Raw genomic sequence first — 17,903 nt, forward strand, 5'->3', positions numbered from 1 at the left:
TGGTACCAATCGGCGTATTATTTCTTCTTTTAATTTATTGTGCTTACCTGTCTATGATGAATCGTAGTTTGTTAGTCCGCATTCCAAAGTGATGGTACTTTCAGGCCCACGTTTATAGTTTGTGAATCAAGCCAATTCATGATTGTTGATAACTTCAAATCCCAGTAGTAGGTGTAGAAGTGCCGTTTTGCTGTCCGTTTTCAACACGCTCTCATCTACTTTTTGATTATTCAGGTGTCACAGGTGGATTTTCATCGAAGCAGAGAGAGATGATGAGTGAACAAGTCCAGGTCGCTCTTGGTAGTAGCATAGTAGTAACATAGTAATTTTTGCAGTGCTCGATATAACTTGTTGGAATAAGTAAAGTGATTGAATGAATCGAAGAATTTTTTTGCTGTTATAGGACTTCGATAATTCTTGATGACGTGGTGAAGATTGTAAGGTTATCACGTAATAATTAAGCCTGTATTCAACAAAATTTAATAGAATTCCATACACCCTCAGACGTTTAAATCTTGAACTACAAGTGCTTTTTTTCCAAAGTTGCAGCGACAACGATTTCATCGATATATACGTAAGTAAAAACTAGTCTTCATAGCATCTCTTCCATTAGGTTATTAGTAGGCCTATGTGGCAAAACAAACCCCAGGGAATATATGAAATTCATACAAACCGAAATTTGTTGTTATCGCAGTTTTGGTTTATCTTCTTCCGGTATTGATTATTAACGTCCCCTTGGTGTCGAGGTTATAAGAACTTTTGCAGGGACCCTATAGCATATTTGTCAGCACAGTTTCTATTTTTCGCCTTTCTTGTGGGCACTATGCAGTGGTAATACCCAAGTACTTTTGGAAGAACGTACTATCTGCATACGTATCATAAACTCGAACTCCTTTTTTGGTGGATACGTATCGTTGCGGATTCAAACATCGAATTCTTCTAGCTACCAGTAGCGAGTTATGTGGATGTAATGCTTTACCACATGTTCTAGGTTACCGAGGGTTTCCACAGTTCAGGAATTCCATGATTGGTTTCAAAAAGTGCTTTTGGTGGAAGCTATCTTCTGATCCTCTGTGGATGAGTTTCCAAGAAGTCATTGGATTTATCATCTGGTTTATTATTAGTCATCTCCGAAACCGAAACTCATCTTGCGGACAATCTATTTCACACAACTAGGTAAATAATTTTGGCATATTAACATTGATTTAATTAAATTTGTTTCTGATTGAACCTTAGTGTTTCTTCTTCTCAGTCGGAATCTCATACTCGAGAATCGTGTTTTGATGAGCTGTTCTTCACAGTATTAACAAATACTGTTTCTGGTGACACCGACATTGCCGAAAGTCTAACTCATTTAGAGACACACATACAGTAAAACACATCAAATTACCAATCAATCGATTGAGGTAAAAGATTAGATCTGATTACTCTGAGATTTATCTGCCAAGCTATGGGGCACACACTAGCTATTCTAATAGCTACTCAAATTGTTGAAACGTTGATGAACGTCGTTAGTCGGTTACTCCGCAGAGGTAGCAGTACATAGTCAGAGATGACGGTACCAGCTAAAGCTAGAAGATGCCTTAGGAATTATGATGGTTTCTTGTCTCCAATTTCTTCGTGTTCGCCTCTTTGTTTGGTTCTGCGTTCTTTTTCAATTCTTTCTTAAATTCATCTAGTTTATGAATTTATTTGCCAATCTATGGAGTGTTGGAGAAAATCTTGGTCCCTCACTTCTACCCATTACTTCGGGTTTAATGACCTCGCCAAGTAGTTATACTATGTTTTGTCAGCGGTGATCTGTTTCAACCAATCACAGTTTTTGATCCACATCTCAGGATGATGGTATTTTCATGGCCACACGGTTAATTTAATTTGTTTCTGCTTCTTGCTTTTGGTCAAGTCGGTGTCGCCGTTATTAAGTACTGAATCGCGGTAGAGATGGAGAATAAAAGAATTTACAATTACTTCTTAAACCTTGCGTATGTTACGTTGATGAGAGTGTCTTATCTCAGAGGAGAAACCTTCTTCAATTGGTAATGCGCCGTTCCATAAAACTGATAATGTCAAAATTTCAAGACCTATGATTGTTGAAGAGCAATCAAAAATAAAGAATGCCTTTAAACAGATACGAATAAACACTATGAAGTAAATCTTTCTGTTACTAAGCTTTATTCTGTGTACAAAATGTCGCGATCCCCATGGTTAAACTTTAATAGTATAGCTCATTAGAATGATATATTTTCTTACATATACTTTAATCGAATATGTGAAAATGTATATGTATTACGGGAATAATTCAATTTATAAAAAGACAACAGGATAAAAATTATTTTAAGGATGGGGTACATAAAGTACCCCAGTTAACGTTTAATGCTGCAACATAAAACAAATGGAAGTTATAAACGTAATGAGTTAATAACACAGTGGCGATCGTTTAAGTACTAAATGCTTTCCCAACGCTATAATAAACCCATAATTTATGACGTTTGAATAATGACAACAGATAAATTTGATATGTGATTTAGTTCCTATATTGAAATTTAATACAGTTTATCTCTAATTAACATTCTTTTCTAGACGTTTTATTTCAATAATTACTTTAGGTATATCTCAAAACACATATTTTGTGTTAGTTATTAAATTTGGGTTTGTATTATCAGTTTTCGAACTGATTTACTATGTGTTTTTATGTAAACGAAATAAATTGATGACCAAACATTTTGTTAGGTTCAATTTGCATACCTCTACTATAACTGTACATGTGGTGAAAATTTTAAAGCGATAAATCACCGATTTAAATCAGTTTACGTTGCATTCCATTCCTGCTAAAAATCGATGGGTGTAAATCATATGAAATAAACGAAATTACTACTTAATTTTTATAACTCAAAATTATTAAAATTTATTTAATTTAATCGAATACTTAAATATTTCGTATTATAAATTTTACATTTATCCGTAAATTTAAGATTCATGATTAAATATCATATTATAAATTCAATACATTCTATATTTCCCTTGATAATTTTGAAAGTGCAAAGTTTATCGTAATGGGACCCTGGTGAAGCAGAACGAAAAATTTTATTAACCACCAGCGTATTACAACACGTCGGTAAATAAAATGTAAAACGGGGACAAGCATAAAATCGATTCTCGGATATCTCGCGACAGGGTTAAATAATGCTTTATAACTGAAAATACCGTCTATTATCGCTTTAACTTAAAACGTCCTCTTAAATTCCGGCTGGAACTTCTTCAGCCACTCTCTTTGAAATGACTCAATTTCCTCTACGAAATCGCTTGTTAAATCTCATCCAGTAGATCTCCTAGGAATGAAAACTCTCAAAGGACTATTATAAAGTAGAGGTTTTTAGACATATTACTAGCATTTTTACTTTTTGTGTTAAATCGAAATTGTTGAATTAATCTCAACGGTTTGGTTTCAAACATCTTTAATGATATTTCATGCATAAATTTATGTAGAATCACGTTACGCAAACTTCGCAACTTCAAGAGCCGCTTAGTAAATAATCAATATTCCACTTCCAACCACTTAAGCAAAGCGGTCGTGTGTTATTCACAGTCTATTTGGAGTAACCCTTCTCAAGTTACCCACAAAATTACATATCCCAGAATGAGTACACATGTACGCATACATGAATTCTGTTGGAAACAATTGCCCAGAACTAATCGAATGTGTCATATCGTGTTATTCCATAGTATAATTGAACAGAAAATCTTTAATAATTTATAAATTAAATCATTTAATATTTACATGAGAAAATCGTTTTATCTTTTTGAGATGGTATAAAGTAATTTAATTTATTTTAACACAAGAACACGAGCTATGACAAATAACCTGTCGTTGTGGAATTACCTTATAGCCGAGGTAAGCGAGAAGAAGGGCTTCCGTCAGGCTTATCATCGCTAATATGACCTGAACGATCCACAGCTCCAGGGGGCGGTTCACCCACAGAATCGCATCCCAATTGATGATGGGATTTTCTTGAAACTTCTCCTCGGTCAGGTTTGCTGAGATCTTGTACTCCGTCTTGTTCCCCGGTGTACAACCGTAGCTAGAAAGCATTAAAAGGGGATATAAAACACCGATAGCCTCATCGTTCCCTAAGGGCGTATCCTTTTTAGAAGTAGTTTTATGACAAAGTTGTACAAAAACTAAAACAAAATAATAAACTTATTGCTGTTGTGAACAAATTGTAAAACGCAGATTTCATGTTTATTTCGTATTTACTACAGAAACTGTTCATAAATATTGAATTTAATATAAATTTTCAATATTAAAGTTCTCGGGCTTAGAAAATCAATAACAAGCAACCGCGAAGAAAGTTATTACCACAGCTGGTGGTTTAAAACAAGTTCAGAGCTACTTTATTTTTAATGTTTTTATCGTGTTTATAATTTTTAATATATTTTACTACAAAAATAATATAATATGTAATCCAAAGAATTAAAAATTTATTGATGCAATATACCCACAATGAATATTTGAAAACAATCATTCCCGAAAATCCTAAACTATTCTGGTTTATTTGGCGTGGTCCACACAAACAACTAATTTACTAATAGATAAACACAACGAACCCATTGTTACTCGTAATAATTTCATTACTCAAAATTAAACCGAGTACAGAATTGTTTCAGTTAATGAACACGGGAGAATTTGACTCAATTAATTTTAAACAATTTCAAAATACGATAATTTCTGGAAATTATCGATTAATACTCACCAGGATGCGGATATTGGATCGGAATCCGTCATCACACGAATTATGTAGAGGGCACATGTGACTAGCTTAAAAACTAAATTTGCAATTCGGATTCTTAAACCTGAAAAAAAAAAATAAAACATTAATGTATTGTAATTGAAATGTAATTGATTGAGTAATAATATTAATATTAATCACTTTTGGTGTTTCGATTCAATTCTAGTTCTAGTTTTTTGCTCTCATAAAAAGATTGCCTGTTTCATATCTATTTACTATTATTGCTTTCCCTACTGCTTACAAGATAAATAATGTTATATCAATTTTTAAATTTGGTAACCGTGGTGTTAACTCAAATTATAGACCAATATCTCTTACACCACTATTCAGTAAAATCTTAGAAAAGCTGGATTACAAGCATTCATATTTGATGTAAAGAGGCACGGTCGAGAGTAAATTACTATTATACGCGAACTACATTTTAAGCTCCCTTGTTGAATTATTCCCAGTTGATATATCGTAGCTCCTGGTGAACAAGCTTGCAAAAATTATGATAAATGGTAGATTACTTCAGTGGATTGCTTCTGTGGATTATTCTACATTTATAGGAGAACACAGATTGTGTTAGTTAATGGAAATTGCTACGTCGCGGTTCCGGTTCAGTATTTCGCAGAGTAGTCATCTTGGTTCATTAATCATTAAAACCCAGTGTGTGATAGCCTTCAAGTTTTTCTACATATTTGCTTTCCACATAAATGTTTAAAAATTAACCGAAATATTTTCAAATTGTAGCGTTATTCATGACGCTATCAAAATGTAAAGCTCCCTCGCTTGAAAAGCAAATGTTACTTACTATGATCACAATTTTGATGGGCAAGAACTTGTAATAAATATCGTGTACTAAAAAATTTTATTTTCTGTTGATAAGAGAGTATCAGGGTAGTATTTTTTGAAGTTTGTTATCTACATTTACTAATTAAAGTCTTTGTCAAAAAAAAAAGGATCCAAACAATAATTTGTGGTAAACTTAGTTTTCTTACATTTCAAAAGATGGTTCCACTAGAATCTTGTATTTTGCTTGCAAAGTGTTATTAGTAAATAGTAATTTACAAATTTTGAGAAAGAAAATGTTGTGAAGCAATAATGAATATAAATAAGCCCTTTCTGAGATATTATTTAAATTTGAGCTTTTGAACGATTGACCATGATGAAAAATCCTGCTGAAGAGTATATTCGACATGTTGTCGAAGAGTACAGTTAGATGTTCTTCATTGCTCCGGCTTTCTAAAGTGATTCGTGATTTTAGCTTAGATTAGTTACTGTTCCTACCTAAATGTGGCTCGTAAAACAACAAGATAAAGCTGTTGAGCCAGCTTCCCAGAGTTGGATAGAATTCCCGAAAAACACTGTACTGCCATACAACAAAACAACTAATTACCTGTGTGCTAATTTTGAAAACCCAGAACATTCTGAACAAGTTATCATAGCTCAAAGAAACAATCACGAGATGAAACAAACTTCAACAGCGATGTGTCGTCAAGACCGCCAAGTACATGAATAGCAGGAAGTACATCAAGAATCATAATGAAAAGAATATGCATATTAATAACATAACAGTAACCGCATTACCTTGCTCGCAATAACGTAACGATCTTATTCTCACAAGATCCGTGATGCCCCCTCAACAATAAGCAAGGTAATAATACTAATTTCCACTTCTAGATTTACCCCGAAAGACGTGTATCTTAACCGCCCTCAACAGTAACAGCTCACCTAAACTGTAACATCCTTATCGAATAAGTGCTCGACATTAATGAAATCCTATGCCGTAGAAAATTAAGTTCCTTTTGTTAAACGAAACTCAGTATGTACCAAGTTCCAAAAATATATTTCCCACTGCTCCATGGCTTTTTGGCTATTCTTGTAAAAAATGGTATTCCCACGTAAACATTTTCTAACCAGATGTGACTCACTTCGATCTCATCAGTCTCATCAGGCTAATGAAAACTTTTTCATTAGCAATTTATCCAGTAGTCCAGAAGCAAGCACACTCCTGTTACATAGTATTACAACCTAAATAATTAAATAAAGTTCAATTAGAACTAAGTCAATGCAAATCTAACCTAATCTTGAAAACATAAAGTCCTGAAACTCGAGGACAACTTCATCCAGCAATTAGAGAGTAAACTGAAAACCAAATTCAAATTTATTCAACGGTTTAACTACCATTAATAACACCGACTCGAATAAAGTTAACCTGCTAGCTGTATACTTTTCCTCTATTCACAAATCTAAACTAAACACATCAATATAAGCCCATATAATACAACAAACCCTAACATGTTATATTCCAACTACAGGATCCCTCCTGAGATACCACCATTATTCTAGCCATAACATAATAAATCATTCCAAACCCTCGGAATTAAAAATGTAAAATATCTTGCTTCAACATGTCTCCAAAATACCACCCAATATTGCTTTAAGCAATCATAATTCCCATGCATACCAAACATACAAAACTTTAATACTATGGTATAAGAGGGTTAAACGTAGATTTTTCTGAAATGCAAAAGTACCGTAGGGATTTGACTTATTCTAAGTCCTTTTTTGTTATTGTATTTTCTATGGATTATGATTTTTGCGCGCATTATATGGCAGCCAGAATAACACGAAATCTTAAGTATATATTTAATAATAATTTAATATTTAATAATATAATCAATAATATTATTTACAAACTATGATATTTTTGTATCACTAGCTCAATGAAAAAGGCAATTCTTTTAATACCAGGATATTGACCTTTTACTCTGCTAAAAATAAACATCTTCAAAATCAATATCACTCACTTCACAATTTAGTACCACTCAATTTAACCACGAAACACATGCGCTGATCGTTCACACATTCCAAGTAAATTTTAAAAATTTTGCCATACATACAAAAGATTTGATCTATTTCTTTAAAATGCGCGATATTATTCCATTAGTTTATTTAAAATGGAATCCGGTTTTCACATGTTACCTGTATGTACGAATTGAGTTAAAACGTAAGATAGCGATAGGTCTTGTGCTGTGATTTCTATCTATCTATGTCGTGAGAATACCAAGTATAAGTCGTAACTATAGGGAAACGATCGATAGTTAAACTTAACGATGTTAAAAGTTGAGGTTGCTCGTAAAGGAACTCCTGTGGGGGTTAATGGAGAAGGTGTTAGCTAAACGTGTATGGAATTGCAGTTATCAGCTATATTAAATCTACATTTTAACTTATACTCTCGTATCCTCTAAATATAATCAAAAATGTTATGTCCTAATTCGATGTTTACTTTACAAAATGTGATGATGTTTGAGTTTGTAAAACTATTTTTTCGAGTTTAAGCTTCAAACTCGAAATTCCAATCGAACATGTTAAATAACGAGAGTAAATCTATTGACCAGTATCCAATCAATTACAAACTGTTCTACGAACCAATCTACTATTCAAATGTGTACAATTCTTTAGAATTGTTTTTTCCGCAATCTGAAATGTATTAAAAAAGCAAGCAACATTTTTTGAACCTTTGTTTTAGGATATTTAGGCAAAAATTAAGGGGCCTATTGGAAAAACAATACTCCATCTATTTACTAAACATACATATTTTATTACTTCAAACAATTCCAGGTGCATAAATGTAGCTAAAAGTAGCAAGTCTATCAAAGATTTTCGATCAAGAAAATATATGAAAACATATTTTGCCATCCAGACACCAAGTCTAAAATGAGCTGGCATTGCTATACTACTGAAGTAATGATTCTATTATAGAAAATGCGATATACTGGACCGGTAATGGCCTATTTACACACATCAGTGCCGTGTCAGTTTCGTGTCCTATTCATCGGGTTGGTGCGAGAGTATCCTGTTTTCTACAATGAACGCAATGCAGGATATTTTGGCAGTATCAGTACAAACTCAGCCTTCATTGCACAGATATTATTTACGATATTATTCAGGATAATCATTGAATAATTAATATGAAATAAATAAAATATGTTTAGTAGGAAAATATTATTTTATTTTAGCTTACACAAATTATATGTATAAATGTAAATAATTGAGTATGGAACTTTCATATTTATCTTTACCAGGGTAATAAAAACAAACAATGTTAGATAGTAAATAATATGATTCATTAAAATAGTAGTTCCTTTCAAATTCTGTTATTTTGCTATGACACCAATCCGGTCTGAGAGTTGAAAAAATCTGTGAACAGTTCTCTTACCCGAAAAGCTTTTCTCGCACCATCTACACTTTGCATGGGTAACTTTTTAAGTCCACTTTAGTAACTTAGTAAAGAAACAATTATTAGGATCCAGCATGAATTTATTAATCCTTTGGGATACTGCCAGGTACAGGAATACTTTAAATAATTAAATAATTATTACTACAATGTTAAGATAAAACCATTTTATCTATTATCATGTAGATGCATATAGATCATATAGATGCAAGTACTGTTGCAACATACAATAGCATATAAGCACCAAAGTGTCTTTGCAAAAACTATACGCGTACAAAAAAAAATTAAAATAATACAATGAATCACTCGCTAAATATTTGGTTTGTCATTTATACAGGCATTTTTACTTAAATGTGCGTTTAAACATCGAGATGATTTCGATAGAAGAAATTTGGATGCATATTGAACTTACCGTGTGCAAAACAAATAAAAAAGTACGTGCTTGGTCCATAAAAAACGAAACGCGCCAAACAAAACTTTTTACATAATCGGCCAGCGATTCATGGCGCGGAAGTTCAAGGTAAATCAAAAGTTCTGTAAAACTACTAATAATGTCCTAACTTTTACGCCGAAGTCGGGAATTTAGTATTTATTGACGGAATTATGGATAAAAATATGTACCTTAAAATTCTGCAGCAAAATTTACTTCAAAGTGCTGAAAATCTCGGCATATGAAATCGTTTTCGCTTTTATCAAGATAAAGATCTGAAGAGCAAGTTAGAACTCGTGCAGTAACGGCTTATTTGGAACTGTCATCACTTAAAGCTAATTGTATAAATTTAAATAAGTCCAATTGAAAATCTGTGTTGGTTTGATGTTAACGGTTCATTATTGTGTCGATCACCTAATTGTTGGAATTCATCTTGCCATAAATAAATCATCTACGTCAGCAATTTGCAAATTAGCTTCATATGTTAATGAATGTTTTGAGAACAAACATTATGCTCAGGCATCGTTTTACGATCTTACGAAAGCATTCGACTGCGTATCTCATAACCAATTGTTAATTAAATTATAAAATTTTGGCTTTGATGCTGGTTCTGTTAAACTAGTTAAAGCTTATTTATCAAATCGATTGCAACAAGTAATTTATAAAAATAGACTATCTTCAAAATTATCTATTAAGTATGGAGTACCTCAAGGGTCTGTGCTGGGCCCCACACTTTTTTTATTATTTATTAATGACTTGGCTGATAACGTTCCTGCGTCAAGTAACATTATATTATTTGCTGATGGCACAACCACTGTGAATATAAGTGATAATTTGCCAGATCTTTTTAGTGAGGTGGTTGTATCTCGGGGTTGCATTTTTGACTGGTTTTCAGCTAATCAGCTTAGCGTAAATGAATCTAAGACTCAGCGGTTAATCTTCTCATTACGTGCACTAAATGATAATGTTGATAACCCTACAGTCAAATATCTAGGAGTTGATTTAGATCGTAAACTTACATGGGAAGAGCATGCAATACGAACTACTAGTAAATTAAACAAAATTATTTACTGTATCAGAAATTTAATTGATATCGTTCCAGTAAATACAGTAATGACAGCATACTATGGATATTTTTATGCTCACTTATCATATGCCATTCTAGCTTGGGTTAAATTCTGCACTGTTAGCGAGAGCATTCTACAGTGTGGATGAGTACTGTCTGAGCACTTTTGATGATCTAGTATAGGCTTATCTTGCATGCCTTACTCGTCCGGATTTGTACCGTGGTTTATTGTGGATGTAGTTTTAAGATGTTCTTGATGTTGTTAGTTGACTAGCGGTAATGTTACATGTATTTTTTATTATTTTATTTTTTATGTATTATACGCTTTTTTTTGACTTGCGCAAATACTGTTGTATGACATCGCCAATAAAGATTTATTATTATTATTATTATATAAACTATCTAATTCAAGATACCCGTGGTGCTTGCACCAAAAATGGTCGCGTATGTTGGACGTGTTACCACTGTATTTCAATTGCTTTTTACAAATTTCGCAAGTTGTTGTACTGGAAGAACTTTTTCATTCATTCGATGGTGTCCATCACTAGTTATAAATACTAAAAGCGTACTAAATATTAGAATAATAAAAAACAATTATAAGTCAGATAAGTCTGAATTCATCTGGACCAAATAAGTTGTGAGCTAGTGTATATATTCGCCTAATACCCCTTGTTGAAATAACTGTTTATTACTGAGTAGTTTCATCTAGAAAGGAAATACGTAGCTCTTAAAGATGGTTGTAACAATTATTTAAACATAACATAACTTTAGAAGAGTAGCTCAGTTATGTCCAGTTTTTTTTCTACGTGTGTTTGGAGAGAGAAGAATACTGTGTGGAACATAGTATATCAGCTTGAAAATTGGGATCTATCTTGGAACTATTACTGTTTTTTCTATGATAATAATATTGCCCATAGTACGAAGTGCATATTATCCTGATTCATCTATAGCCTCTTATTTCTCATCTCTAATAGTTTCTTAAGAGCTTGATTGTAACGTCGAAGCTTCACAAAAATAAAATAGTCAAAACAATTTAATACCCGGTAAAAAATTAATTATATAAAGATCAACATTTATTCTATTTCCATATATTTTTAGTATTCATAGCATATCCTGAAGTTCATGTTAGCTACAAACAAATTCTATTAATTAAAAACGATGTTTATATTAGAAAATATCGAGTAGCTTAGAACAACGTTTCATTTAATTATTACATCTAATCAAAACGTGCTATTATTTTCGCGAATTTCGAATTTTAATGATAATAATAGGGGTCTGTAACTTAGAACTAAATATAAAGTTAAAATAAAAATGTTACTTACTAGATCTTTGATTTTTGATAAAGTACAACTGCAGCCGTTCCTTGAACGTATTCTCATTGACGTAGTACTCTACGCGAACTCTGAAACAAGAAATGCTGGTAAGTGCCAATACAAACAAGAGTGTGTAGTAACATTACGGGCAAATTGCGCCGAGATAAAGCCCTAAAAGTTCGATTATTTGTTCGTTTGCCGAAGAAGTTCGTATGAAACTCGTGACAATCGCCAAGTTTTCTTCACACGTAAAATGAGAAAACAGGAGAATACAATGCCAGTGTGATTTGGCTGTTGTAACTCCATAATTGGAAATTGGATTTTTTTACCAGGGTTCTGTAATCCCTCCTGTGGTTATGACCTTTATCCCGACAATCATGGGCCGTACAAATTATAACAAAACCCCTGATGAGAAAAGTTTGAATGCATTGTTTGGTATAATTTAATTTAAAGTAAATTTGTTTTACCCTAGATAATTCTTTTATAAGATTTTAACTCAAAAAATTTAATGTATTAAAACGTTAAGTTATATTATTATTTTGGTCCATTAAAGTATATTATTTCAATATATGTATATTTTGCATTGTCCTGAGAGTTTAGAAATAAAGTTTTTACCCCCCTAGGGAAAAAGCTGCGCAATTACCACACCTCGTTATGCTCACAATCGCTACAGAGAGATGCTCTAATTTAAAACACACCCCGGTTCTCTGATTACAGGGTTAAAAGTGTGAAATATTCACCCCTTAACTTGACAAAGTCCAGCCTTATTTTCAAGTGGATATCCAATTAAGAACGAACGTTATTCCTAATAACCGTATACACACACTTTATTCTACAAAAAACTCCATAAATAGTAATTTATTATTAAATTATAATCAAAATTTCCTATTAATTATAAATATTTAAATAAAGAAAGATACAAAACATATAATTATTTACACGAAAACGTGCAATGGGATCGATAAAGAACGTTTTCCCTGTTGTAAACGAGCCACGTGGAAAGTGCCAACCTGATGCTAGAAGCACAATCAATATGGTAAAATTACAATGCGGCCTTTTGACTAACAATGAATCGTGCTACCCTACTAGACAAAGAGGTTCAGGTCGAATATGCGTAGAAAGGGGGATGGTAGGTCTTTTCAAAGTAACGTTGATTCATCGGGGGACGTTTCCGCGAGTTTCATGCTGCTTTCGTTAATTTCGCGCTACAAGATTACCAGGAACTGCCACAATTCATTTCATCCGATTCGGTTTTGTGGTGATTCAACGTTGAAATGAAATAAAGAAACTCTAGGGAGCGTCGGCAAATTTTGAACATCGTCTTTTCATTCTTTTAAATGAAAGCTTCTTTGAGAGTACTGCTGTGGTTTTAAGAGATTAAAAAATAACCTTTAATATATTTTTAGTGAATCTAACCTTTTTACATTTTTCTATATAATAATTTTTATGGTATGTAAATGCTACTATTTTTAAAGTTTAGAACCACTGCCTATTTCCCAACGTGGTAATAGCATTTTTAGTGACAAAGTGCTTACTCCAAAGTCGTAACGCAAACACCTTAATGTGGGGTTCTGGTTCCGTCGAAGAAGATAAAAATCTTTTTATCACATAGTCGAGGAACATTTTATATGTGGATAACACGTACGAGGAAAACTACCGCGATAAAATGTAAGATAACTTAATAAAATAATATAACAAACTGACATAATATAAAACTTATTTTAATGAAAAATAAAAAATAACATTTTTAATCATGTTTATGGAGAGGTGGATAAAATACCAAATGAAAAGTTGTTTTGAAACGTTTAAAGGTTTCGAAAAGCATCAAATTGTTCCGTGAATAAGATAAATGGTAAATGTTACAGGCGCAAAGCACTTTCGTACTATTCTCCTTAATCTAGTTCGCGAAGCCATTTGTTACAATAAATTGCAAGGCAGCTATGGTATACTCCGAAATTGTTTTCTGGTACGTTACCATAAAAAGTCGAAACAAATTTCTAAAAAGCTCTTTAACGAAGTCCTGTACCGTTTGATTAATTTGAGTAATATACGTGGGATACATTCTGTGTTTATTCATTACACACGCTAAAACAAGGCGCGATGTCGACCTTTTACTAATCAACAGTTATATTTTTTTATGTAAATGACGGTATTTTTAGATGAACTTTATTAGGTGAAGTATATCACATGTTATTAGTGAAATAAGAGGATTAAAAAAGAAAAGTGATGAATATATTACCAATATATTTTTTGTTGTTAATATGATCACAATTAAAATTATTATTATTAAAATTGTTTCTTTATACGATGTATAAGATATACAGAATGAAGGTGATAACAAGTATGTTCTATTGAAGGCAAATCAGCTATGATTTTAGTTTCATTAGTCTTATTTTTTTATATTATTTTTCTACTGTAATGTTGAATATATCTCTTTAACAATATCCGGCAGTCTAAATGTTTCCTTATTTTCAAGAAATTTTGTTATTACTTCAGAGACACTATTAAATCTTTCTATAAGCTCTCCTTTTAACAAATGTTTTTCAGACAAAAGGAATTAATCTTCAATTTTCATGACAATTTTCATATTGATTGCTTCCAATTTTCTGAGACAGATTTTATAATTAATTGAAGTAGCGTTAAAAATTATAGAAATTATGAATTTGACTTTACGTGTTTAGATAATTTAGAAAATAGAAACAAAGAAATCTGTTATTTACAATCTCAATAATCGTCTCGGCTTTCATAGATAGACGGAATCTCAGTTATTGTTGAGATTTAACGTCCTTTCAATATTTTTTTGTATATCTAGTGGTCTATAAAATTAAAAAAATATTGCAAAACCGATTGTGGGTAAGCCCTCCGTTAATTAAAAGGACTCTGAATTAATCTACGTTGCTGGCTGGTTGCCATAAAATCTTGTGTGAACTGGTAACAGCTAATGAGATTACATTAAGTAGTGTACTCGGGGAGTAAGAAGTAGGAAACGACTAACAAATGGAAAAAACAAGAAGAGTTCTTAGAGCTTTTCAGAATTCTTTAAAGAATCGATTAGCTTCCTTCTTAACACTGCAGTAGTCGCGCCTCCGGTTACTACAAGAATGGGCGCATGTCATCTCTAAGATGACTATTCAATGCATGCAAAAGTATTAACTAGTTAGTTCAGACAAACTGTCTACGTCATCTCTTAGATGACATGCGACTATTGGAATGTTAAAGAATAGGACGGTGTAGCGATCATACGCGATGATTACAATGCGGATGAAAAGTCGGCGGATCAGATCTTTTGTAACTGCGACTTAGAGGTATCCAGAACTTATCCACTTATCCAGGATTTTGTCTTGTCTTAATAATAAAAAGAAAATAATTTAAAGTGATACATTTTCTGCTGTTTATTCTAAAACAATAAAAGTTTAAGAAATTACAACTAAGTATTTATCATGCCGACGACAGATTGTCTGAAAAATGTTAGTGATGATACAACAGTTGATCAGAAGTTAGAATTTATAAAAAAGGGAGAGGATAATGCAAAATATTCAGCTTTAAATGTTACTGAATTTACGAATATCAATAGTAATATATTTCGGTGTAATTCTATATTAACGTTAGAGATGGAGCTCCCACTACGAAGTTAAACAGAGAGAGAGAGAGAGTGATAATCACATGTGGAGATACACAACTACGACTAGACTCATGTTGTCCGGTAACTGGCCATAAACATTGTATCAACTATGTATTATTGTATCAACAGCAATGAATGAACAGTAAGCAGACTACGAAATCTGGTGACGTTTAACGCAACCTCTGGAACGAATGGGTGTGGGTAGGATTTGGAACAAATTGTAACACACCCACTGGTTTACCCGACCATTCATTTGGACTTGAACTGCAACTAGTGTGCAATTCACATTAGGATATAATGCTAACCATTTACACTGCTGGATCTAAGAGAGGTGAATCTACAAGAGCGGAAAATTTTTCGCATGTTTTTCAACTGCAGTTACCCATCCCAATAGGATCTTGCTAGGAGTGGCCATACAATGAACCAAAATAAATTGCTGTTAACTTATCGAGTAATGTGATCAAAAACTTTAATAAAGTTGTCATAAAATTACCATTTCCACTGACAATAATAACGCCATGCTAGCGATTGATGGATAACGGCTATCCTTAGACCTAGTTTCCATCGCAGATCAGTTGTTTGCAACAAATAGTATTACAGTTACTTTATGCGATAAATCGGAGGACATTGTATTGGGTTTCTCTGCTAAGCAAACTCTTAATATTGTACATACTTTGAGGTTCTATATTAACGTCCGTTAAAACTTATATTTCCTAACCCTGAATAACCGATACCTAGTGAGAAAGTATAACTAAGCCCGCTGAGAACCTTGTGCTATAAATGTATCAAGACTTACAAACATATACATACATAAATTAATAGTCATCATTATAACTACGTCATCTTACTTGCTATTTAGCCATATTCTCGCAAAACAGCGCAACAGCACTGATTTGGACTGTGTCCAACAGTCAAGTTTCTTCATAAACGTCAAGCCTGGGGATGGTTATGTGCCATTTTCTGGTGTCGGAATATTGTAGCACGCATTGTCTACTAGAGATACTTAAGATAGTTAACATGAACATTTCTTCTCATAGGTAATGTTTCGAAAATATCCTATTAAAAATTAGAGATATATCAGCTATATCTCTATTAATAAATAATATAGCAAGTAGAGAACAGGGAAAAGGTGCAGGGTAAGAGAGATAAAACAAAGAAAATCTAAAGAAAAGAATCATACTCAGACCGATGTGAAACCAAGTATGCAAAAGCAATAAGTAACTTCTCAGTTGTCTCTTTTATTGTTGAGTTAATCTTCATATTTTCCGTGACTTTTTATTCCTACTTCTAAGTGGTCTTCATCTCTTCCTTCTCTCCTATCACCTAAATTTTTGTTTTGCTTTATTCATCTTTATTCCAAATTTTTCAATGTCCAATTCCATTTTATTTATTTAGTCTTGTAATTACTTCCTTGTAATTAATTACGTCCGCAAAAGCTTATTTTGTAATTTTCTTATATTCATGTGTGATTAAATGATCTTGTATATCTCAGCCTTTTCTAAAATCGTTTTGTGACTCATCTAGTTTATACTCTATTGTTGATTTAATTTTTTTGGTCAATAATTTGTTTTAATATCTTCATAAGTTCAATATTTATAAATGGAAAATTTGTAGTCCGATAATCAATATAGATAAAAATTAACATGTAACAGAGGTTACGACGGACACCAAGTGAAGGAAATGTCCGAGTTAAAATAGAATTATCGCCAAGACAACGCAAAATCCATAATCATTTCCAAGCGTTTGACTTTAAGAAAGAAATTTTGTAACAATATTAAAAGCCTCGGTTGTGTATTACTGAAAGAGTAAAATTATGTAAGTAGGGGTTTTGAATCGAAAATATAACTGCATGGGTCTCGACAATGTTAACCAATACCAAACTCTGACAAAATATCAATCGACGTAAGTTTCTGCTGGATATTTTGTATTTATATTCTCTAAAATGAAAAGAAAGGGATAAATATGTTAAGATATTAAAAATAAGAATCTCCACCGTATTGAGATGAAAATTTATAAGTGATTATAAATATAACGCTGATTATATGATGTTAGCGGAACCTCTAAAGAAATACTATCTTTCAAAGAGCTCTATATGAAATAGTAATTGTTATATACTCTTGTATAGTTGATAATTTTTACGGAAATCAATGAAATAAGGGAATTAAGTTGGTAATAGGTATTAATAGAAAAGGATAGATTGGTGACAGTATTTCAAAAACTTTGATTCCTAGAACTTGAACTATAAATGTATTGCTATTGTTTTGAAAATGGAAACTAAAACCTGTTCTTTTGTTGATTTTATAAAAATATAAGTAACAAATTATTACATTTAAGAACACCAACAGGATGTCTATACCCAATCGGGTGAGCGAGTAATTGCGTAATTATTCGCTTGTCCTGCTTAGTCTGGACCCACTTTAAGCACAGCGGTTTAACCGACAAGCGAGAAAAGCCTCAATTCGT

General features: G+C 32.5%; 1 protein-coding gene across 19 annotated transcripts in view; it reads right to left on the minus strand.

Annotated features, from left to right (window-relative positions):
- The window catches only part of LOC111413140 (slowpoke 2), a 393,515-nt gene that overhangs the window by 33,313 nt on the left and 342,299 nt on the right, over positions 1-17,903 (minus strand). For all 19 annotated transcript variants that reach the window (XM_071197454.1, XM_071197440.1, XM_071197447.1 and 16 more), the window contains 3 exons: positions 11,828-11,907; positions 4,752-4,851; positions 3,881-4,079 (listed from right to left, as the gene is read on the minus strand). In XM_071197454.1, coding sequence (XP_071053555.1) covers positions 3,881-4,079; positions 4,752-4,851; positions 11,828-11,907 — 379 coding nt within the window. The remainder of the gene's footprint in view (positions 1-3,880; positions 4,080-4,751; positions 4,852-11,827; positions 11,908-17,903) is intronic.

The sequence above is a fragment of the Onthophagus taurus genome, chromosome 1 (genome assembly GCF_036711975.1).
Source record: "Onthophagus taurus isolate NC chromosome 1, IU_Otau_3.0, whole genome shotgun sequence".
Classification (NCBI taxonomy): Eukaryota; Metazoa; Arthropoda; class Insecta; order Coleoptera; family Scarabaeidae; genus Onthophagus; species Onthophagus taurus.